Below are 20,801 nucleotides of genomic sequence, written 5' to 3'. Positions count from 1 at the left end.
GGTCCTTTTGGAAGAGTGGGACATAAATATTTGCCACTTCTTACGAATTATTATTAATGATATGCATGCATGACAGGTAGGAATAGTTCCATGATCACTGGAAAAGGCAGTGTAATAATTAGCATTCAGGTGCTTGAACTGTGTGCTTTTGGTTTGTTTACTGGCATTTATTATTAGGTTCAGATAAACTGTTGGGTCTTATAAACTGGTCTCATTGTTAAGAATGCAGCACACTGGTTACAATCTAAACTTGCCTCTTCCCCAAAGAGAAAGTGCTAAAAAAGGATCTTACTCTGCGGCCGGCCTCGTTGTTCTGTAGGTTCATGAGTGTGCGGGCCTGCTCCTCAGATCCCTTGGCATAGTTCCTCTCTCTCTCCCTGGCATCCACAAATTCCTTGGCGAAACGGTAGCCATATTCCACATTGTCCCCGCATCCGCCCCAAAGCCAGTCTCGGGGCAGGTCCTTCGGCCGGGCTGTCCGGCTGCAACCGCAGGTGGAAAGCTCCCCTTCACGGCAGGCACGGCTGATGGCATTCACCACCCCTGCTGCGCTAACAGCGTAAGTGAATGCGGTCTCTCGGCTACCTGGCATAGAGAATGGGAAAGTTACAAAAATACATAAATCTCAGTTAATAGAAGCTCTGAGGGTCTAGGGATTTATACTGCAATGCAAGCTTCTGCAGTTCTATATTGCTCACACATTTAATTGTCCAGGCCATCATCCCTCCATGGGAGTAAGTTCAGTGTGGGAATCACCTACAACAGTTCTTAGTTCTGACCCCTTCAGTGCATCTGCAATCATACACAATTACCTGGGAGTAAGTCCCACTGTATGCAGTGTATGTGGTAGGGCTTACGGATTTATTTTATTTATATACTGCCCTAAACCCATACATCTTCTGAGAAAACATATGTAAGTTCAGAATTTTGTACCAACTGAAGATGAGACTCTATTCTCTGAAGGAAAATCCCCCCAACTGCTAGGTAAAATAACTCAATTTGGGTTCTACTGACTATTTGCATAGCACACCACCCAAAATTAATTTCTACCTTAGCTAATATAAGGGCTGTCAAGTTTCTTTTGGGGGCATCTCTGGACTGGTGCCTTTTTCTGTTTTGCAGGTGTATTCTGTAATATGCCATTGATAAAATAACAGTAAATTGGTGGTGGATTTATACTGGACTGTCTACAAATTATTCCACTTTATTAGTTGTTCCACGATGCTTCTCCAATGTTACCACATGATTGCCGTCTGAAGGGGCACTTTCTTGTACTAAAGCACAACCACAACAAAACCCTGGAACATTTGTGATATAAAAAGTTACAGGATTTCAGCAAGAAGCTATGCACCAACTGGAAATGAAGCTGTATTTCTGCCACAAAGCTTTTGCAGTATTGAAAATAGGATTGTGTATAACTGCCCTGATACTATCCTAAGCATAAATAATCATGAATGAGCAATAAAAAGGATGTCTGGAGGGCCCCTTGATTTGTTTTCCACTGTGAGAACAGTGTTGGGATTAGATGCCCTTGGCCCAATTCAGCAGCCTCTTCTTATGCTCTTCTACCAGTTGCTGGGAGTCACAAATTAGAAGAGTGTTGCTGCACTCAAGTCCTGCTTGTGATCTTCCCGCATGCACTTGTCTAGCCACAGTAAGAACAGGATGCTTGACTAGATGGGCTTTTGCTCTGATCTGGCAGGGCTCTTGTTATGTTCTCACTGAGTCCTCTCCCCTCTTTCCAGACAATTCCACAGACAACCTTTATAGATAATGATAAGTCCCACCCTCCATCTTACTCTAAGACCAGAAGGTTGGTCAGGCTCCTTTGGGGCGAAACCACAGGAACTTACAACAACAGATCCATTTGCTTACGTGCATCTGTGAAAATCACATAGAAAGTAAGCGGGAAAGGATTCGGTCCAGCTTAGTGTATACTTTTTCCAGATCCTTCCTCCAGTACGATCTTACAGTACTCTCTTCCCTCTCCCTGTGAATTAGGTTAGACTGAAAGATAGGCCAAACTTCATAGCTGAAGGGGTGGGGGATTGAGCCTGGGTCTATCTCTGAATCCACCACTCTAGCCACACTGAAGCCTCCTCCACGCCAACCCATATATTTACATCCCTCTAGTCCCTCTCCCCAGGCTTTTTTTCTGCCCCCGGGGCTTCTGAAACTAGTGGTGAAAAATGAACCAAGGTTGTATGCCACAGGAGAGGGTAACAACCAGCTCCCACCCTCAGGCAACACTTGCTCCTTCAATCTGCGCGCTCTCTCTCTCTCTCACACACACACACACACCCACCCACCCCATTGTTTATGTGATTTGTGGCAGATCTGGGTTTAAACACACATCTGACACCCAGATCTGACACCGCCAAGCCCATTTTCGCCCCAAATCCAAATCCTAACTTCCCCGTCTCCTGCCAGTTCCAACAGGAAACCAGTTGGCAAATATCCCACAATAATAGTATTACTCAATATTGACACTAGCATTCAGATCCAAAGTTATGTGTTTGTGCACAGAGCTCCATATGAGCAGGAGCTGCCCTGGATGAATGTTAGGGAAAGTTTTGTGTGTGAATCACTATCTGTGTACGGGAGCAATCTCAGCTTGTGCATAATTCTGTATGTGCACTGGAGCCCAAGAATGCACCCTAGAATGCACCATATTGAGATTTTGCTGTTGCTATGGACAGAGCAACCACTTTAGCTGTGTGTTGTTGTTTGAATTTGCTGATCTTAAAAGGAGTGAGAATGTGTCACTCCTCCCCTCAGATATGCCTTATGATTACTCAAAGTTTTGGTATCTTTGGGTAGAAATGACAGCAGGGAGACAGATGGTTTATGATTCCTTTACTTCATCAGACATCCTCTCATCCTTGTTCCTTTGAGTTGACTTCCCTTGGGACCTCTTATTGACTCCATGCTTTGGATACAACAAAGGACAGGCTGGGCTCCATATAAGCCAGGATGTGTGTGGATCTGCTCAGTTATTGGCACTACACAGCCCTGGTTGAAAGAGGCCTCCTGCAGTGGCTGAATCATGCTAAACTGTAAGTATTCACGTCACATTTTTATTGTGGCTCCTACCATTCTGCTTCATTCTCAGCCGCCTCAAGAAGGCAAAGGAAAGAAATATGTCCTGCGGGATATTTGGAAGTAAAATAAACACTGAAATTGTTCAGGGATTTGAAAGAGTTCCTATCACGGCTATTAGCCACAAAGAGGCAGTGTGCTCGTAACTACCAGATTCTCAGGAATAACCAAGAGGGAAGTGCTGTTGCCTTCATATCCTACTTTGTCAGCTCCCCAGAATGCTACTGCTGGAAAGAAGAATGCTGAACAGAAAAAGTCAGGCTTTGGGTCGGATACAGCAGGGCTCTCCTTACTGTTTTTAAGTTCTTTGAGCAGCTAAGCAAGGTGCAACATTCAAGTGGAGTATATGTCACAGGTGGTGCTGCAGGAGACTCTTGAGAGTCCCATGGACTGCAAGAAGAACAAACCTATCCATTCTTAAGGAAATCAGCCCTGAGTGCTCACTGGAAGGACAGATCCTGAAGCTGACACTCCAATACTTTGGCCACCTCATGAGAAGAGAAGACTCCCTGGAAAAGACCCTGATGTTGGAAAAGATGGAGGGCACAAGGAGAAGGGGACGACAGAGGACGAGATGGTTGGATAGTGTTCTCGAAGCTACCAGTATGAGTTTGACCAAACTGCGGGAGGCAGTGGAAGACAGGCGTGCCTGGCGTGCTCTGGTCCATGGGGTCACGAAGAGTCGGACACGACTAAACAACTAAACAACAACAACATATGTCACAGGTGGGCAACCTGCAATCCTTGGGTTAATTGTATGTGGCCCTCGACTTAATTTCCAAACTCCGCTGCTGGAGATCAGTTCAGACCTTTGGGTCTGGCAAGAATTCCCCAGTAGCCTGCTGGGTGAGGAAGAAAAGAGTGGGGAAAGTGGTTAGCAGAGAGTGAGAAAAGAGAGGGCAGGAAGTGTTTCCCAACTCATTTTTTACTCAGTACCCAACCACTGCTGGTTTCAGTCCAGTTCACAAATGGCAATGCGGCCCAGGCCCCTGACAAATTAACTCCTAAGGCAGAGCTTTTCAAACTGTGTGATGCGACATGTTAGTGTATCGGCTGCAGCATGTAGGTGTGTCGCACAAATGCTCCCCACACTCCTCCCAGGGCTGGAAAGGGATTAATCTAACCTCCGGTTTGCTAGTAAAACTGCATTACTGTGTCATGAAATGATGCATGTCTAAAAAGTGTGTCAACAACATGAAGAGGTTAGAAAGTTCTGACCTAAGGAATGTGGCCCTCAACAACAACAACAACTAAAAAGGTTCCCCACTCCTGGTGCATATAATCATGCGGAAGCTCTTAAAGAAGAATTCTCACCACATGCAAAAGAATGTGCTCCTCTGGAAGTATCCTCTTTAGATGTGCTTTCCCCAAGAACTCCCTTCTGAGTGAGGCATGGAAGGTGGCAATGGGCCTTTTCCCTGATGCCACTCCAGCTAAGTAATGCCCTCCTCAAGGAAGCTCACCAGGCACTGATCTCTGGTGATATTCTGGCACCTTTTTATTTTCATCAGGTCTTTTAATCAGTCCTAACTTTAAGCTGGTCTTATCCTCCATGACTGTTTTTTATGCTGCATTTATACTTCTTTGCTTTCAACCGTTATTGAATTGTTAATTGTTTTACTTCTTGGCCTGAGCCACCCTGAGAACTTGTTGTAGGTCATCCTATAAGTACTGTATGTAAATACATATATACTTACACACACAGGGGTTTTGCAAGATTCTATTGTGATACAAGAATGGCTTGCAAAACCCATGTGCATGCATTTATTTACATAAGGCTTATATGGACAGTACCAGCCCTGCATACATACACACACACTCCTTCATGTTCCTGGAAAAATTCCTAGTCTGCTATGCGAATTCCTAGGTAATCAGCATTGGCTGCTATGCACATATATCCCATGTAGCTTACAGGAATTATATGAATTGTTTCAGCCAGTCAGAGTTTCTGCTGATCAAATTGCATTATTGTATTTTTTAATGATTAAATAATGAGGAACTTTTTATTGTAAACCAGCTGGGACATTTTAAGAGAAAATCAGTATATAAATATTTTTACTTAATAAAACAACTAATAAATAATCTTATGTATAATTTATTGTAAACGTGTTTCATTGTTGTTTATTATTACATTTCTGTATCCCACCTTTCCCTCAAAGAGCTCAAGGTAACCATACTTGCCTCTCCCTCCCCATATCTCCCTTTCATCCACAACACTGAGAGGTAAGGTTAGGCTAAGAGGCAGTGAATGGCCTAAGCTCACCTAGCGAGCTTCACAGCTGAACATCTGAACCCTGGTCTGGCAAGTTCTAGTTGAACATGCTAACTACTGCACAAGATTGTCTCTCAACACTATCAACTCTCTAGTTCAGGATTGTCTTCACTGAGAGCTGCTCTCCGGGGCCACAGACAGGGGATATTTCAGGTGCCAGGGATTGAACCTGGAACCTTCTGCATGTGAAGCAGATGCTGTACCACTGAGCTATGGAAACTTAAAGGAAAACATTGTGTAACCTAATGTTATTTGAATAATTGACAATATAGATGACCTCTGATGTTCATTTGGTCCCTGTTGCCTCACTCTTAAGTTATCCCCAAGCAAATGCACTTAGGATCATACGCTTAGATCTACTTATCTCCAATGGGATTAGAGACAAGAGACTCTGAAAACATCTTAGGTATGTTGTAATCACAGAACTCAGTGGGGACTTGCTTCAGAGTAAACATTTATAACATTCACTTGTAAATGTCCCTGTGGGGAATAGAAAGTACAGCAAGAAGTTTCACTGTAATCTGTAGCCTAGCCCTTGTAGATTTTGAATTTAAATTACAGATGCTAAAAGGACTGAAAAACAGATACATACACACACACACTCATTAAATATTATTTTAAACAAAAAGTGTGTGTGTTTATAGTTTATAATATTGTTACATTTTTGTTGTGAATTTAATCCACTTTCAGCTCATTGTCTGGAAGGGAATCTGGATGTAAGTGATTAACTGCTCACATCTACACAGAGCAGAAGTGACTCCCTTTGAGCTTAATAGGACTTATTCCCTGCTATAGGATTTCAGTCTAATTATTAATTATTGGGGAACAATGAAAGATATTGTAAGATAACTGGCATTTCCCTAAAATATCCTCAAAATTAAAACATGGCCCATTATTGCTGATGTTTAATTAACCAATGAGAGCCATCCAATCAAATGTAGGTATCCTAAACCAGGAAACTGATTACAAAGAGGAGGTTTATCAGTGAGAAATAAATACTCTAAAAGGCTACAACCACCTTTTCTCAAAACATACTTCAATTCCTCTGAATGTTAAAGAGAATTTCTGAAGGAATATATTGCTGCCTTGCAAGGGGCCTTTTCCAGCTCTGGGAAAACCCTGAGAAAAGGAGTCTGTAGTTTTTAACACCTTTCCTTTATTATCCTCACAGTGGACACATCAAACCTGAGCCCGGATTTCCCCATTTCTTGCCAGCGGAGGGTTGCATTTCAAAAGGGTTTGGAACAATGTCTCCACCTCACACCTCAGTTCAAGTATTGAAATGGCCTGTCAATGAACCTCTTTACTGCAGGGCAGATGGCACCCTGGAGATGCCCCATATTCTCATGGTGGGCAGGTTCCAGGATTCCACTGATGGAGAAAGAAAGCAAAGCGATTCCTCAGCCTCCCCTCCTTCCTTGCCCCATGAAGCAAAGGGACTGCATGTCATATTTTGGAGATGAGAGAAGGCAAGTAGGGCACAAATTGTCTGTGGGTTTTGTAAGACAATGAAGTGGAATTTCCAAATAAGGCTTCCCTATCTGAGTAATCCGACAACACAGAGAGAAAACTAAAGGAAGAGAGATCAGTGGGTTGCAGACTTCACTTGCATTATTTGTTTATAAAAGCATTTCTATACTGCCATATCATAAAATATCAGGTTGATGTACAACATAAAAACTTAAAAGACCATTTTTAAAAATGCAGATAATCATTAAGGTGACTGGCTGATCAAAAATAAAACGTAAACAGCTGCAAATACCTCTATGCTTAAACAGCGTCTTTGAGAGACGCCTGAAAGTCAAAAACAAGGAGGATGCCATCCAAATCTCTGCTGTAAGATTATTTCACAGCATGGGACCCATACACTGCTGTTCTGCAGGAACCTTCAACCTGCTTCTCCACCCCAAGTTCCAGATGTGTGTTGACCCTCCAAACAGGTGGATAACTGAATAATATACCCAGGGACGTTCTAGAACCCCTCCCAATAGCGTAGATACAGCCAGAGCTTAATCATGGAACCAGGTTCAATGATAATGATAAGCACATCCAGTAACGGTGACTCTGAGCAATGTACAGAGTGCATTTCCCCAACACATTTAGAATGAGAGGTCAGTTGTTTGGATGCAGAGCTTACGTCTTCTGGACACTTTTGAGTGCATCTGATTTTAAATATTGTGACCAATAAGCACCTAAAGAGATACAAAGCAGGTAAGACAGCAAGCAACGCAACGATCCCTTAGGTCCACTTTCCACAAGGTGCCATTTCCAAAACAGTGCATATACTGCACACCTGTGCAGTACATAAAGGAATGTATCACACAATTGGAAGCCCTGACTGGCAGTGGGTTCTTTTCTTGTGGGACTGATTTCTAGCATGTCACTCTTGAAGCTTCACATAACTTTTCATCAGGCAGAATGCAAAGGTAGCTGCTCTATGTAGTTAGAGGAAACAAGGGAGGTTTTCCAATGCAAATGTTTTAGTCATTTCAGACAATACCATCTCTAATCAGAAAACCTTTTTACACTTCTAGTACATGACACATTGACCAGCAGGGTGTTACAGACAAGTTTCAATGACTCACAGTTTCGGTTCAGTCCATTTGTCCTTTGTATTCAAAAAGGTAGTGAGCTGTAACTCAAGGTATATCTTTGATCAATGCTTTAGGGCAGGCTTCCTCAACCTCAGCCCTCCAGATGTTTTTGGCCTACAACTCCCATGATCCCTAGCTAGCAGGACCAGTGGTCAGGGATGATGGAAATTGTAGTCTCAAAACATCTGGAGGGCTGAGGTTGAGGAAGCCCGTTTTAGGGATTTCTTTAATAGTGAAGCCTGAGGCAAGAGTGAGATCTGTTATGCTTAGATACATTGAAAGAGGGAGGGGAAGACTTTAAATCGGGCACAGCAGAATTAAGGATTGATTGGTCTTTGAAAGTACTGTATCTATCACTATATCTTTGCTACTCCTCAAGCACTTGATCAAGCACTATATGAAATCACACCCTTTTCTTCCATGCAGGTTTCCCGGGCTCTACAAACCACCCACAACCATTTCCCCTTGGCATTCATCTTATCTCATTTCCTTTCTCCAACCAGTGCTACCCGGAAGCTAGCTGGTTCCCCTTTACTTTCCACCTGCTCCCCCGTCTTTCTCATACAAACTGGCTTTCCCATGACTTTTTAACACCATTTGCTCCATTCTGCATGTGATACTCATGCCACCTACAACCTATCTCTCTTCTCGTTGGTGCACCATGCTTGCACCCGTGTGCAAATCGCCTTCCTACTTCCTTATACTCAGGTGATGATATCCTCAAAGTAGCTCTAGCCTTAATGGTGGACCCCACTCACTTCTACTGCTTTACCCAGCCTCTTAATGCAATGATGGGGAGTCTATGACCCTCCAGATGTTGCCAGACTACAACTCCCCATCATCCTTTTTTTAAAAAAAAATTATTTATTTTCATGGTACAGAAGATAAATTTTGAGAAAACAATTATTGCAACAGTAAACAACAAATAGCTTGTCCTGATGAAATGACAGACTTTTAGTTTGCCATGTGTTACGAGTTTCATTTGGTTACTCTAAAAGATCACGCCACATTTTCCCATGAGTACTAGGTGGATTCCTGAACTCCCCATCATCCTTGACCACTGGACTGTGCTGGCTGATGGGAACTGGAGTCCAGCAACCTATGAAGGATTGCAGGTTTCCCAACCATCACTCTTGTTGTAGATACCTCTGCTCTTGGGAGCCCCATTTCCCCCAGGTGTTGCTCTTGACGCCTCCCAGTCCACACCTTCTCATCTCCACCACACCTTCCATGATCCTTAGAACCACCACCCCACCCTCTCCATCCTGGACCCTCACTTACCTATACTCATGACCCTGCCGAACACAGACGTGTTGTCCACTGTGCTGCAATTCCACCGTCTCTGCCGGAACTGGTACTGGCACTCCTTGATGGCGTTCTTGGCCCCCTCACCAATGTACACCATGTGCTCTTGGTAAAGTTGGCACAGCTTCCTCTGCCCCGGGGAAAGCCCTGGCAGCTGGCTGCACACGGGCTGGGCGCCAATGATGTACATCTCAGGTCTCTGGATTGGGTTCATAGCCAATGACCTGGAATGAGAAACCAACACCATGATGAATCAATCAATCCAATCTCAGGCCAGCTCTCTGTCTCTCTGTCTTGTCTGTCTCTTGCAGCCGCAATTTGGCTTTTGAGGCTTTGTCTTTCCAACAGAATGTGGAGAGGGCTGGAAGGGACCCTGCTTGGGGAACTCACAAAGAGACCTCTTAAGAGCCAAGTGGCAGAGACTTCCCTAATTGGGGAAGATGATTCAAAGTAGCTAACTAGCCCCCCCCCCCTTTAAAAGGCACCAGTCTCCTACATCGGATGCATAAACTAACACAGCCACACTTCTGGAATTAATTAAATGGGAGAACCAACAGTTTCCTACAACTGATCAGGAACCGACAGCACACCCCCCCCCACCAAACACCACTTTAGGGTCTCTCATCAGGAAATGCCTGCCTTGCTCTGAGCTTTGGAAAAAAACAGTCTCCATGTGGACTTTTGGTTTAATAACAGAAGAGTGCCAGGCGCTGCCCAGAAAGTGACAGAAAGTCACAACATAGACCCTGCCGCCCTTTCATGCGAGTTCTCCACAAATGCTGGCAATTTTTAAGTCCTTGGAAGTAAAAACTCCTACTGGTTACAACGGAACTAATTTCCAGGAGATGCGCTCGGAACTGAGGGTGTCACTTAGACCGGGCAGGACAACGATGGACGCAAAGGAGAAAATGAAAAAGCCCAAAGAGGAAAGCGTAGCTAGTCCGTCGCATCTATTGAGAGGGGGGAATGTGCTTTTTCAGTCCGTTCCCCTTACTTATCAGAAGTACTTTCAAAGGGGCTTTTTCCTAAAAAGAGATTTTTGCTGCAGAAAAGACAAGGCGCCAACAACACACACTGCTCCCAAGGCGCGCACTGGGTGTCTTCCGAGTGGCGAACTGGAGAGAGAGTCTGCAAAAGATGCTGTTAAAACCAGGAACGGGAGGGGCAGTTAAACGACTTCCCCCAAATCCCAAGTCCCCACCACAGCCTCTAACTAAGGCCAGGAGGAAACTCCACGTGCGTTATCCGTCCCCGGGGAGTGAGTGCGGAGGTGCTGGTGATGCTGGAGAGAGAAGGCGTCCCTTTTCGTGCCCGGATTCTTCCCTCACCATTCCTCGGGGCCCCCTCCAAAAAACACGCAAACACAGGACAAAGGGGAGAAAAAGTGAGTCGGGCATCGCCCGTTGGGTCTCACTCACCACCAGGAGCTGGCCTCGACCAGAAGCTGCGTGCAGCCGCAGAGGAGAGTCAGGCTGAGGATCAGCCGCGTCCCGGGCATGGTGCGCTTCCCGCGGCTCCCGCGTCTTTGCCCGGCCAGGCTGAGACACATCAGGGCTCCCTGCAAGACAAGGAAGGGAAGGGAATGAAAAGGAGGGGAGAGGGAGGAGGAGGAGGGAGGGGGGCGCAGCAGCTCCGGCGAGGTGGGAGGGAAGGAGGGATCTCTGCAGCAGCAGCAGCAGGGAGGCTGGCCGCTCGCTTGCTCTCCGCCGCCCCCTCTCCCCAGCCACCGCGCAGGGCGTCTCTGGAGACCTGCTGGGCTTGGAGACGCGCCGGAGATCTTCTCCCAGGGCGCCCACCCTTCTGCATCTCCACCCACCCACGGAGATGGGAGAGGCCGGTGGGTAGCACGAACCGTGGCAGTATATTCCACTTACAGACTGCACATGCTCAGAGGCATTCACTTCTTGGCTAGGAGGACTAGAGAGAGACACAAAGCAAGTGAGGGAATTCCTCTGGAGGGCTGGCGGGATGATTCATAAAGCAGGGCATGCATCAAAGGGTAGGGCGGGGAGGGGAAGTGGCGACAAAAACGAGAGGTCTGGTACTAGTTAAAAATGAGCAAAGTGTGAAAAGGTGGGGAGGTTAAAGGGGGCCCTTAAAATCAAGGCGTACTTTCCGGCTGGTCTTGCAGCAAGCTTTCAAGTTACACAGCATCCCTTTTTGGACGCAGGTGCTGAAATGTTAGCTGTGCCAGCTTTTGACTTACACATAATTCTTCCTCCTTAACTCTGTATTTTCTTGTTCCTTGAGGCTAAAATGGTTAAGAGCACTTCGGGGCTGCTTTTCCCTCAGGTGGTTAACCCCCCAGAGGTGAGTAGATTTGAGCTAATTTCCTTCTAGTGAACAGCGCAATGGTTAACACAGTCCCAGAATATGGAGAAATGGATACGAGGCAGATCCGGTACCACCTGGCATTCTCAAAGCCTTCTATCTTCCTGGAAAGGTCTTCATCTCCAGCTTACTATTACTAGGCACATCACAGTGGTGAAAGGAGACTCTGGGGTGAGCCCTGGCTCAGTTTAAATCCTACAAGGGCTGCTGACCCCATTACACAAAAGCAACTCATGCAGTTGCCTAGCATGGCAACACACTTAAGACAGTGGCACACCTGGCTTGACAATATGCAATCTAGAAATTGCACCCCAGGCTACTTTTTGCAGTGGTTGCAAGGGATGCTGAGGTGCAGCCTCGGTTTGTGTGCCAAAATGCTTTGAGGCATCACATCTCTTGGATTGTGTGATGCGGATCATTTGGAGCAGGCCTGACCTCCCGCAGAGAAAAAGGGAGGTAAAGGAGGAGGAGGAGAAACAAGAAGAGCAGTACACTAAAATGGGGGGGGGGGAGAGAACAGAGAAACTTCCCCTGCTCCTCTCATGGCTAATCATCAACTCCACCCCAAAACACACACATGGAGAAGGAGGCTGGAAGGATGTCATCTTTACAGACCAGATCGCTAGAAAACTTGCTCACTTCCTTTCAAAGAGATCCCATTGGCAAGGCTTAATTTGGGGGCAAAGGATCGTCCCTGGAAGATATTTTAACGTCAGCACAATTAATTAGTTCATAATAAAGAGGAGAATGTCTGAACACCTGCAGAGTGTTCTTCCCTTGCTACCATGCACAACCAGATTAGCCAAGGGGGGTGGGTAGGTTCTTCAAGTCAATAGGCAAAACTTCCAGGAAAGTATGAGCCAACTCTTGTTTAAAAATTAACTGGAGGGTGGAGGTGGAGAGGAGATCTCTTTCATGGTCCCCCACCCCACCCCCCTTTCGTTCATACTGGAAGGAACATCCTTTTGTCAAGAAGGCTGCATAAGATTGTGTTACTGCTCCTGTTATCTCTTACCCTTTGTGTCAAGAGTAACACAATTTCTGCATATATTTAAAAACAACAGCACATGCCTTCTGACTATCTTGGCAAATCATCCACTTTGAGAGTTGTGTTTGAAAGTTTTGTAAATCATTTCTGCCCTTTCAGGAGTATCTGAAGATTTGTAAAAACAAAACAAAGGGGCTTAGGGCACCTTAAATATTAACGGATTTATTGTGTCAAGAGTAACACAAATTCTCCAGATAGATAGATTATATTTAAAGATGGGCTTTCTGACTATTGTGGAAAATGACTCATTTAGAAAACTGTGTTTTGTAAATCATCACATCTCTTCAGAAGTACCTGAAGATTTGTGGCACCTTAAAAATTAACAAATTTATTATAGTGTAAACTTCTGTAGCCTAGAGTTCACTTTAGCATGCATTTGGTGAAGTGGACTCTAGCCCACAAAAGCTTCAGCCACAATAAATGCTAGTTTTTAAGATGCCACAATACTTCACTATTTTAGCATGACTACTCTTATGGAAGCTGCATGGGGGGGGGGGAGCAGGTTTCACAGGATCATTTGTGACATTTTAAGTCAGCTCAAACCCAAATTGGTGCAATCCACTAATTTGGCAGTAACTCATCAAAAGAGCTCAGCTCCACCAGCAGAGACATGGATATGGGGCACTCAATAGCCATGTCACTTTCAACACTGGAATTCATACTTAGTTTAGGGAGGGTGCATGACTGTGTCCATACTGAGCTTTGAATGGGAACTCTTTACTGGATCCTACAGTCCTTTAGGGCTGTTGCCATAGCAGGAAATTTACATAGACCTTTAAAGTGCACCAGACCCATAACTCGCCCTGAAATCAGGCATATAAAACCTTGGGACCGCCTAATGTTGTCTGACTACAATTCTCATCATCCCTGACAGTTAGCCATACTGGCTGAGGCTGATGGGATTTGCAGTTCAAGACATCTGAAGGGCACCAGGTTGGGCAAGGCTGATCTGAAGGGTCACAGGCTTCCCATCCCTTCCTTGTAAGACAACAAATATGCTCACTGGTGCACTTTCTGATTGTGGGAGATAATACAAGCACACCAATTGCTCAGAGTAGCACACTGAAGGAGTAGGGAAGAGGGGGCAAACCCTTCTTTTCCTACCTCAGATGTGGCTGCAATCCTATGCTTACCTACCATTAAACTCCCATTAAACTATCCCATTAAACTCAATGGGACTTAACTTCTGAATGCACTGTGTGAATATTGGAAGAGGAGGGGTTGCAGCCAAATGCATGCAGGGTCAATCCCAGGGATCTCTAGTTATTAGCAGGGTTTTGGAAATGCACTGTCAGAGAGAGAGAACTGATAAAACCCGGTTAGATAGTCTGATTAGGAATGAGAGGGCTTCACACATTATAAAGAGGCAGCCGATGAAGACAATGATGGAGTATCGTTGCGGGGTGGGGCTTAACTGAGCCCCAAGGGATGGCTCCAAGCCATTTGGTATTAGCCCATCAGGGGGCGCCCCAGAGGCACTTCTGCTCCCCTTCCAGAGAGCATGGTGGCGGCTCGCTAGCAGGTGTGCAGCGCATGGTCCGGCGAAGGCAGATCAAAGGGAGTGAAACCTCCTTCCTTTGTCATGCAGAGCCTTCCCGGAAATGACCTGGCCTCTATGGCAGGGGACTAACAGCTCCCCCGCAATTCCTCCCGAAAATAAACCTCCTCTTCAAAAGGACTCCCTGTAATAACCCCGCTCACTCACGGCCCTGCCCCTCCTTCCAACCCCTAGGGCAGGAGGTTTGTGTATGTAAGTGAGGGTGGGGGAAAGCAGCCAAGATGGAGCAAGAGATAGGGCTGGCACCACCAGAGCCTAATGGCTTTATGGAGGGGGAGAGAGCCGGCTCAGGGAACTTCAGGCAAAACTTCAAAGGCTCTCCTCTTGTCCAAACATCAGGTCCTCAAACCCACAGGCAAGCCGTGGCCAGAGACTCTGTTGCATCACTTCCTAATACTCCCTTCCAGTCTCTAAACTGGTACAGATCCTGTGCTTCATTTCTACAATGAGATGTTTGGGGGCTCAAGTTCGCCTGAGAATCTGGAAGCTGCCCCATCTTACACACATGGGCACAAATTGTGGTTCTTGGGTGGCATTGCACTTTGCACATGCTCAAAGGCACCCTCATCTTCACAGCTCATCTGCAGCACAGAAAACGGGTGCTGCTGCTGAGCCTTATTGTTGGCTCATAGTTATGAATGATGACTGTGGAATCAAGTGATGACTTACTTTGGGAATGAGCCATCAAATGAAACACCAGCTTGAAAAGGACTGTTTGCTGAAACTGATGTTTTACAGGTGAGCCATAGTATTTTTATTATTGTTGTTGTTTATGGTCTTGCTTTGGGAATGAGTCTATAGATCAAACATCCATGTGGATTTCAGGGTTCTAGTAAAAAAACCAAAGCAGACCCCGAAAGCCTGAACCTCCCCAAGCCTCATGCACAAATTCCAGGGGAAATGCAGGCATAGAAAAATTTCCCAAAATCTGACACAAGTAAACCTCATTTCAAATTAAACCCCCAAAGGCAACTCTTTCCTTGTTTAAACTGTGAAAACGCTGTGCTGCAAAGACATTGCTGAAGGATATATGACATCTGTCTCAGCTACAACTACCTTGAAGTATAGGTAGATCCAATTCTACACTGCTTGAATAGAGGACACCTTCAAATGAAGGACAGTCTTCTGTAAAGTAGGACCCATGGCCACTCTAGACCTTAATTTCTGAAAAGAGAGGTGAATGGGCTGAAGATGATGCCTACAAATCAGACAAATCACATTGTCTGACCAAGGGCAAATAAGGGTCACAGCTCTGCAGTATTACTAGCAATCACAGGAGATGAATTTTATTTGTTTATTTCAGTTACCGGTATATCCCACCTTTCTTCCAAGGAGCTCAAGGTAGTGGGCATGGTCCTCCCCTCCTCCTTTAATCCTCACAACAACCCTGTTGAGGTAGGTTAAGCTGAGAGGCAGCGACTGGCCAAGGTCACCCAATGCGCTTCAGTTTGCCGAGGATTGTAACCACTACACCACACTGCTCTTAATTTTAATTAGGACCACAGTGCTTAAGGAATTTGTGCAACCTTTTCACTGTGTCCTTTTCCTCTTTAAAGCTCATGAAGCTGCTATTTTCCCTGCAGGGCAACGCACACACATATCGTATTGAGACCTGTATATTTTGCTCCATGGAGCAAGTAATAGCTGTGGGAAAGGGATTCCAATTGGGAAACAATTTCCCCTTTCCCCAGCACAGCACTGCAGATCTAAATTGCATGCAAACACACTGGCACATATACACATATGAGGCTGCTATTAAGTTTTTAAGTGTAGTTTGACCATTGGTGTTTAGGAGCAGTCTTTTGGTTCCCAGGAATGAGATCAGTGGTTCCTCTTATTCATCTTAAATAGCATCCCTGCTCCATCTTGCTAATTATAGGCTGGGTCATCATCACACATACATATACATGGTCTCTACACACCAGGTCCCTCCAGAAAGATGTCACAGATGTAGATCAGCCCTGGGGCCAAAGTTCTGTTGCAATAATTTGGGTCCCAAAAGGTTCCCTTCTTTCTCCCCCGCCCAGCTTCCCTCTCCAGGATTCTTGGTCTGCAACCGATCGGTTTACAATCCAAGGTATGCAAGCAACTACGTTTCATAGATATCCTCGTAAACACCAGCAGCAATCATCAATCACCAAAGCTCAAGAGTTCAGGGGCCGCTGAAGCATTTTTATTTTCAGATTCCTATGAGCTGCTACAGCAAAGCTGCTGCGTTTGTTTGCACCAAAGCTGTGCTTGCTGCACTGCCTCATATGTGATGTACCTGCTGTTCCTGATGGCCTGTTACACCTGGCAGGCAGATGTGAGACCTGCCAGCCCCAGAATGAGCCTTGGGACAAAAAATACCTTGTATGATTGGCTCTCCGAAGGAAAGGAAAGCACACTATCTAGGCACAGCAGGATCTGCATCTGACAAAAACAGGGCTACATTATCCCATCTTATATTCTGTACCTCTTCCAGCTCTCCAACCTTGTTTGTTACATATGTGTGCTGGAGGAGGGAAACGGTGTATTTCTGTTAAGATTTCTTCTTTTCTTAAAAAGAAGTGATGGGTAGAATGGAAAATTCTGCCTGCCTGTCTAGAGAGGAAGGAAGTTGCGTGCGGATGGATGGTTTTTCCATAATAAATGCCGAATCGGCACAGAGATGGTGCAACGTCACTGAAAAGCATTGCCAGCCGGTCCCAGGTATAGGCATCTGCATGCATGTGTTCATTCAGAGGCACATTGGGTTAGAATCTGGTTTCTGGATGCTGGACACAAGTGAGCCTTCTTGGACCACAAGAAAGTGTTTGGGAGATCTGCAAAACTGTAAACATCTTGTTCAGGAGCAGGGACCCTTCAACACTGAGGACTTTGAGCCTAAATGATGTACCTTGAGCTCCAGTTCATAGTTTGAACGATAAAGTTTTGGAAGGGGAAACTGTGTTAGGAAAATATGAGGTGCTGAGCACAACAAGTTCCTTACGAGACAGTTAAGGAGCCCTTGATATGGGGCTGCAATCCTTGCAGCAATCCTTGCAGCACATTTTCTTTTGTGCCTGCCTCAATGGAGTCAGCAAGACTTATAGATGAATAAATATGTAAATAGTCAGGTTACAGTTCTGTCAATAGTAAGTGACATTATTTAGCTGTTCTTTCCCTGCAGGTGATGATTTAACCTTGCCTTGCTTCACCTTATAACAATCCTGGCAAATCTTGATGGCACCTATACAAGGGTTCCAGTCTAAATAAAGGCCTTGGTTCTACACTTAGAACAATCTCTTGGAGGACATCAGTTCACCCAGAACTCCTGTCCCGGCCTTGAGCCTGCCACCTGCCACAAACAAAGAAGCCTCCATTCATCCTCTCATAACCTTAAAGCAGGCTTCCTCAACCTCAGCCCTCCAGATGTTTTTGGATTACAACTTCCATGATCCCTAGCTAGCAGGACCAGTGGTCAGGGTTGATAGGAACTGTAGTCTCAAAACATCTGGAGGGCCGAGGTTGAGGAAGCCTGCTTTAAAGAGACCTATCAATAAATTAGTTAATGTTCAGAATTAGAACATGCTGCATTCAGATGTTGTGGACTACAACATCCATCACACCCAGCCAGCATGGCCAATGGCCAAGGTATATGGGAGTTGTAGACCCTGGAGGGCACCACATTGACTACCCCTGTCTTAGAATGCCCTCTCTTGTGTAGGTTTCCTCAGAAGAAAGTCTTGTGTCCAATGGTGCTTACTTCCAAAGTAGCCTTACAGCCTGAACCTTTGGATCTTCACTTACTTCATTAACTGGAGTTTGCCTCGGGAAAAGCACGCATTGGACTGAATCTCTCCAAAGACTCCAGTATAACTAACTTCTTTGGAATGAACTAGATGTCATGTTAGTTACATTTTGTTTAATTTTGTGACTCAGAGTATTCTTTTAACTTGCAATACTCACAGAGGACCCCAATCAGGATTGGGTTCATGGCACGAGGGGATGGTTTTAATTCCTCCCTTTGCCATTTTCACCACTGACAATCACATGTACATATGCAAATGTACACACACCAAAGTTGCTATTTGCCTTGAGGCTGCTGTTTGAATTTTTGAATCATGCTACAAGTGTTTCTTCACTAGTTCCCTTTGTCCAAAGTCTGATTGTATTCCCTCTATCTTCTTTGCCCAAGGGAGACAGATGATGTGCCCTGCCCATCTTTGACAACAGTGAAGAATTCAGGGACTGAAACCAATGACAACATGGAGGGAGCAATAAACCATAGGACAATGGTACAACAGAGTGCAAACAGGAATTCCTCTCATGGTGCACCAATTCTCTTGTGGTTATTTCTGGCTGAGAACCTAAGACTGAAGTACAGTACAGTGGTACCTTGGGTTACAGACGCTTCAGGTTACAGATGCTTCAGGTTACAGACTCAGCTAACCCAGAAATAGTACCTCAGGTTAAGAACTTTGCTTCAGGATGAGAACAGAAATCGTGTCTCAGCGGGAGGCCCCATTAGCTAAAGTGGTACCTCAGTTTAAGAACAGTTTCAGGTTAAGAACGGACTTCCAGAATGAATTAAGTTCTTAACCTGAGGTACCACTGTATTTGATTAAGCCTCTTAACGTGGTATTTATGTGACTGAACCTTTGAGAGTTAATAAAAAAGAGAGCTCAGAGCAGAGCCATAGAAATCGGAGAGTGCAGATGTCTCAGTCCAGTCTGAAATATTTTAATGATTTGTCTTTAAACACCACCACCACTGGACTCACTCTGTTTTTTCAGAGGAGGAACTGGAGGCTAAAGTGAGCGACACCACCACCAATCACTGCCAACATATAGGGCTCCCAAACTTTCTTTCATCTGGGAAGATGTAAACAAGGCTATGGGTTGGATCCAGACTTAGGCTGTGTTCACTCTGTTTGTAGCACAAGAATGTGGTATTTTTCAGTCTAAAATTGTTCACACTCATCCTCAACATGTTGGTTTCGATCTAGAATGATTCTAGATCCTGCAGTCCACAAGGGTGGGTGTGGTTACTTGATACAGGTTTGAAAACCCTCCCCCTGATTAGGTTTCCCATGCCATTTTTTCTCAGCCCCCATCCTAGTTAAGAAGAAAGTGGTGATTGCAATCTTGGTACAGGTCTAGCCTGGAAAGATGTGGATACCATCTGCCCCCCCCCCCCCATTGCTGAGACCACCTGCATCTGTTTTTATCAGTTTTCAAGTGGACATATTCCAGGTAATGTAGAATCAATCTGAAATGAGATTTTATTTTCCACATAAAACACGTTTTTCAAGAAGGACTCTTCAGAGGCAAAAAAATGCACTACTGTAGATCGAGATTGTGTGTGGACTACAGGGGGAAAAACCCCTAGTACTCAGTCTTCATTGTTTTGAGAATAAAATGTCTTGTGTACACAGCCCTTGTAACAACAACAACAACAACAACAACAACAACAACAACAACAACAACAACAACAACAACAACATTTTATTTATACCCCGCCCTCCCCAGCCAAGACCGGGCTCAGGGCGGCTAACAACCAATAATAAAAACAAGTTGATTAAAATACAATTTAAAAAAACAAGATTAAAATACAACATTAAAACATTAGGATGCAGCCTCTTCACAGGAGGAGAAAGGAAAAAGAAAGAGGGGGAGGGAATCAAACTGATTCTAAGCCAAAGGCTAGGCAGAACAACTCTGTCTTACAGGCCCTACGGAAAGAAAGAAATCAGATCCCGCAGGGCCCCTTGTCATGCACCCAATGAAATCAATGCCACTTTAGTCATCTCATTTATTTCAGTGGGTCTACTCTAAACATAACCCTAAATCACAACACTCATGCACATATGCAAATGCAAACACAAACCCAAGCAACTATTTGCCCTGAAGCTACTGTTTTATTCTATTCTATTTTCACAAGCCTTTCATTACAAGTTCCTTTTATCCAAAGTCTGATTGTGTTCCCTCTTATCTTCTCCCTCCAAAGGAGACAGATTATGTGCCCTGCCCTTCTGTGACATCAGTGAAGAATTCAGCACTGATACCCAGGATAACATGGATGGAGCAATAAACTGAAAAGCGCTTTCATGACAGGTTGCAAACAAGAGTTCCTGGCATGCTGCACCTAGCAGGGAAACCTCTCCTCTTAATCTTTTCTTCCATGAGTGGAAGGTTTCTGGGTCTACACCAGGGGTAGGCAACCTAAGGTCCGTGGGCTGGATGTGGCCCAATCGCCTTCTAAATCCGGCCCACAGACGGTCTGGGAATCAGCATGTTTTTACATGAGTAGAATGTGTGCTTTTAAAATGCATCTCTTAGTTATTTGTGGGGCCTGCCTGGTGTTTTTACATGAGCAGAATGTGTGCTTTTTTTAAAAAAAAATGCATCTCTGGGTTATTTGTGGGGTATAGGAATTCGTTCATTCCCCCCCCCCCAAAAAAAAATAATAGTCCAGCCCACCACATGGTCTGAGGGACAGTGGACCAGTCCACGGCTGAAAAAGGTTGCTGACCCCTGGTCTACACATTGGCTCATTCTGGGGACTTCTCTTTGTTTCCTGCTGCACTCAAATAGCCACCATATGAAAGTGGTTTTTGTCTGAACTGGAGAG

At 45.0% G+C, this 20,801-nt stretch overlaps 1 protein-coding gene across 5 annotated transcripts in view; it reads right to left on the bottom strand.

Moving 5' to 3' along the window:
• Nucleotides 1–20,801, bottom strand: part of WNT5B (Wnt family member 5B) — a 130,959-nt gene that overhangs the window by 8,347 nt on the left and 101,811 nt on the right. For 4 of the 5 annotated variants that reach the window (XM_028745554.2, XM_028745552.2, XM_028745553.2 and 1 more), the window contains exons 2-4: nt 10,689–10,828; nt 9,247–9,494; nt 293–585 (exon numbers count right to left, since the gene is read on the bottom strand). In XM_028745554.2, the coding sequence (XP_028601387.1) occupies nt 293–585; nt 9,247–9,494; nt 10,689–10,819 (672 nt within the window). In that variant the 5' untranslated portion in view covers nt 10,820–10,828. Of the gene's footprint in view, nt 1–292; nt 586–9,246; nt 9,495–10,688; nt 10,829–11,144; nt 11,247–20,801 lie in introns of those variants that run through there. The other variant, XM_028745555.2, reaches the window with a different exon arrangement.

The sequence above is a fragment of the Podarcis muralis genome, chromosome 10 (genome assembly GCF_964188315.1).
Source record: "Podarcis muralis chromosome 10, rPodMur119.hap1.1, whole genome shotgun sequence".
Lineage (NCBI taxonomy): Eukaryota > Metazoa > Chordata > Lepidosauria > Squamata > Lacertidae > Podarcis > Podarcis muralis.
The sequence above is the reverse complement of the archived record's forward strand: the minus strand, read 5'-3'. Positions and strand labels throughout refer to the sequence as shown.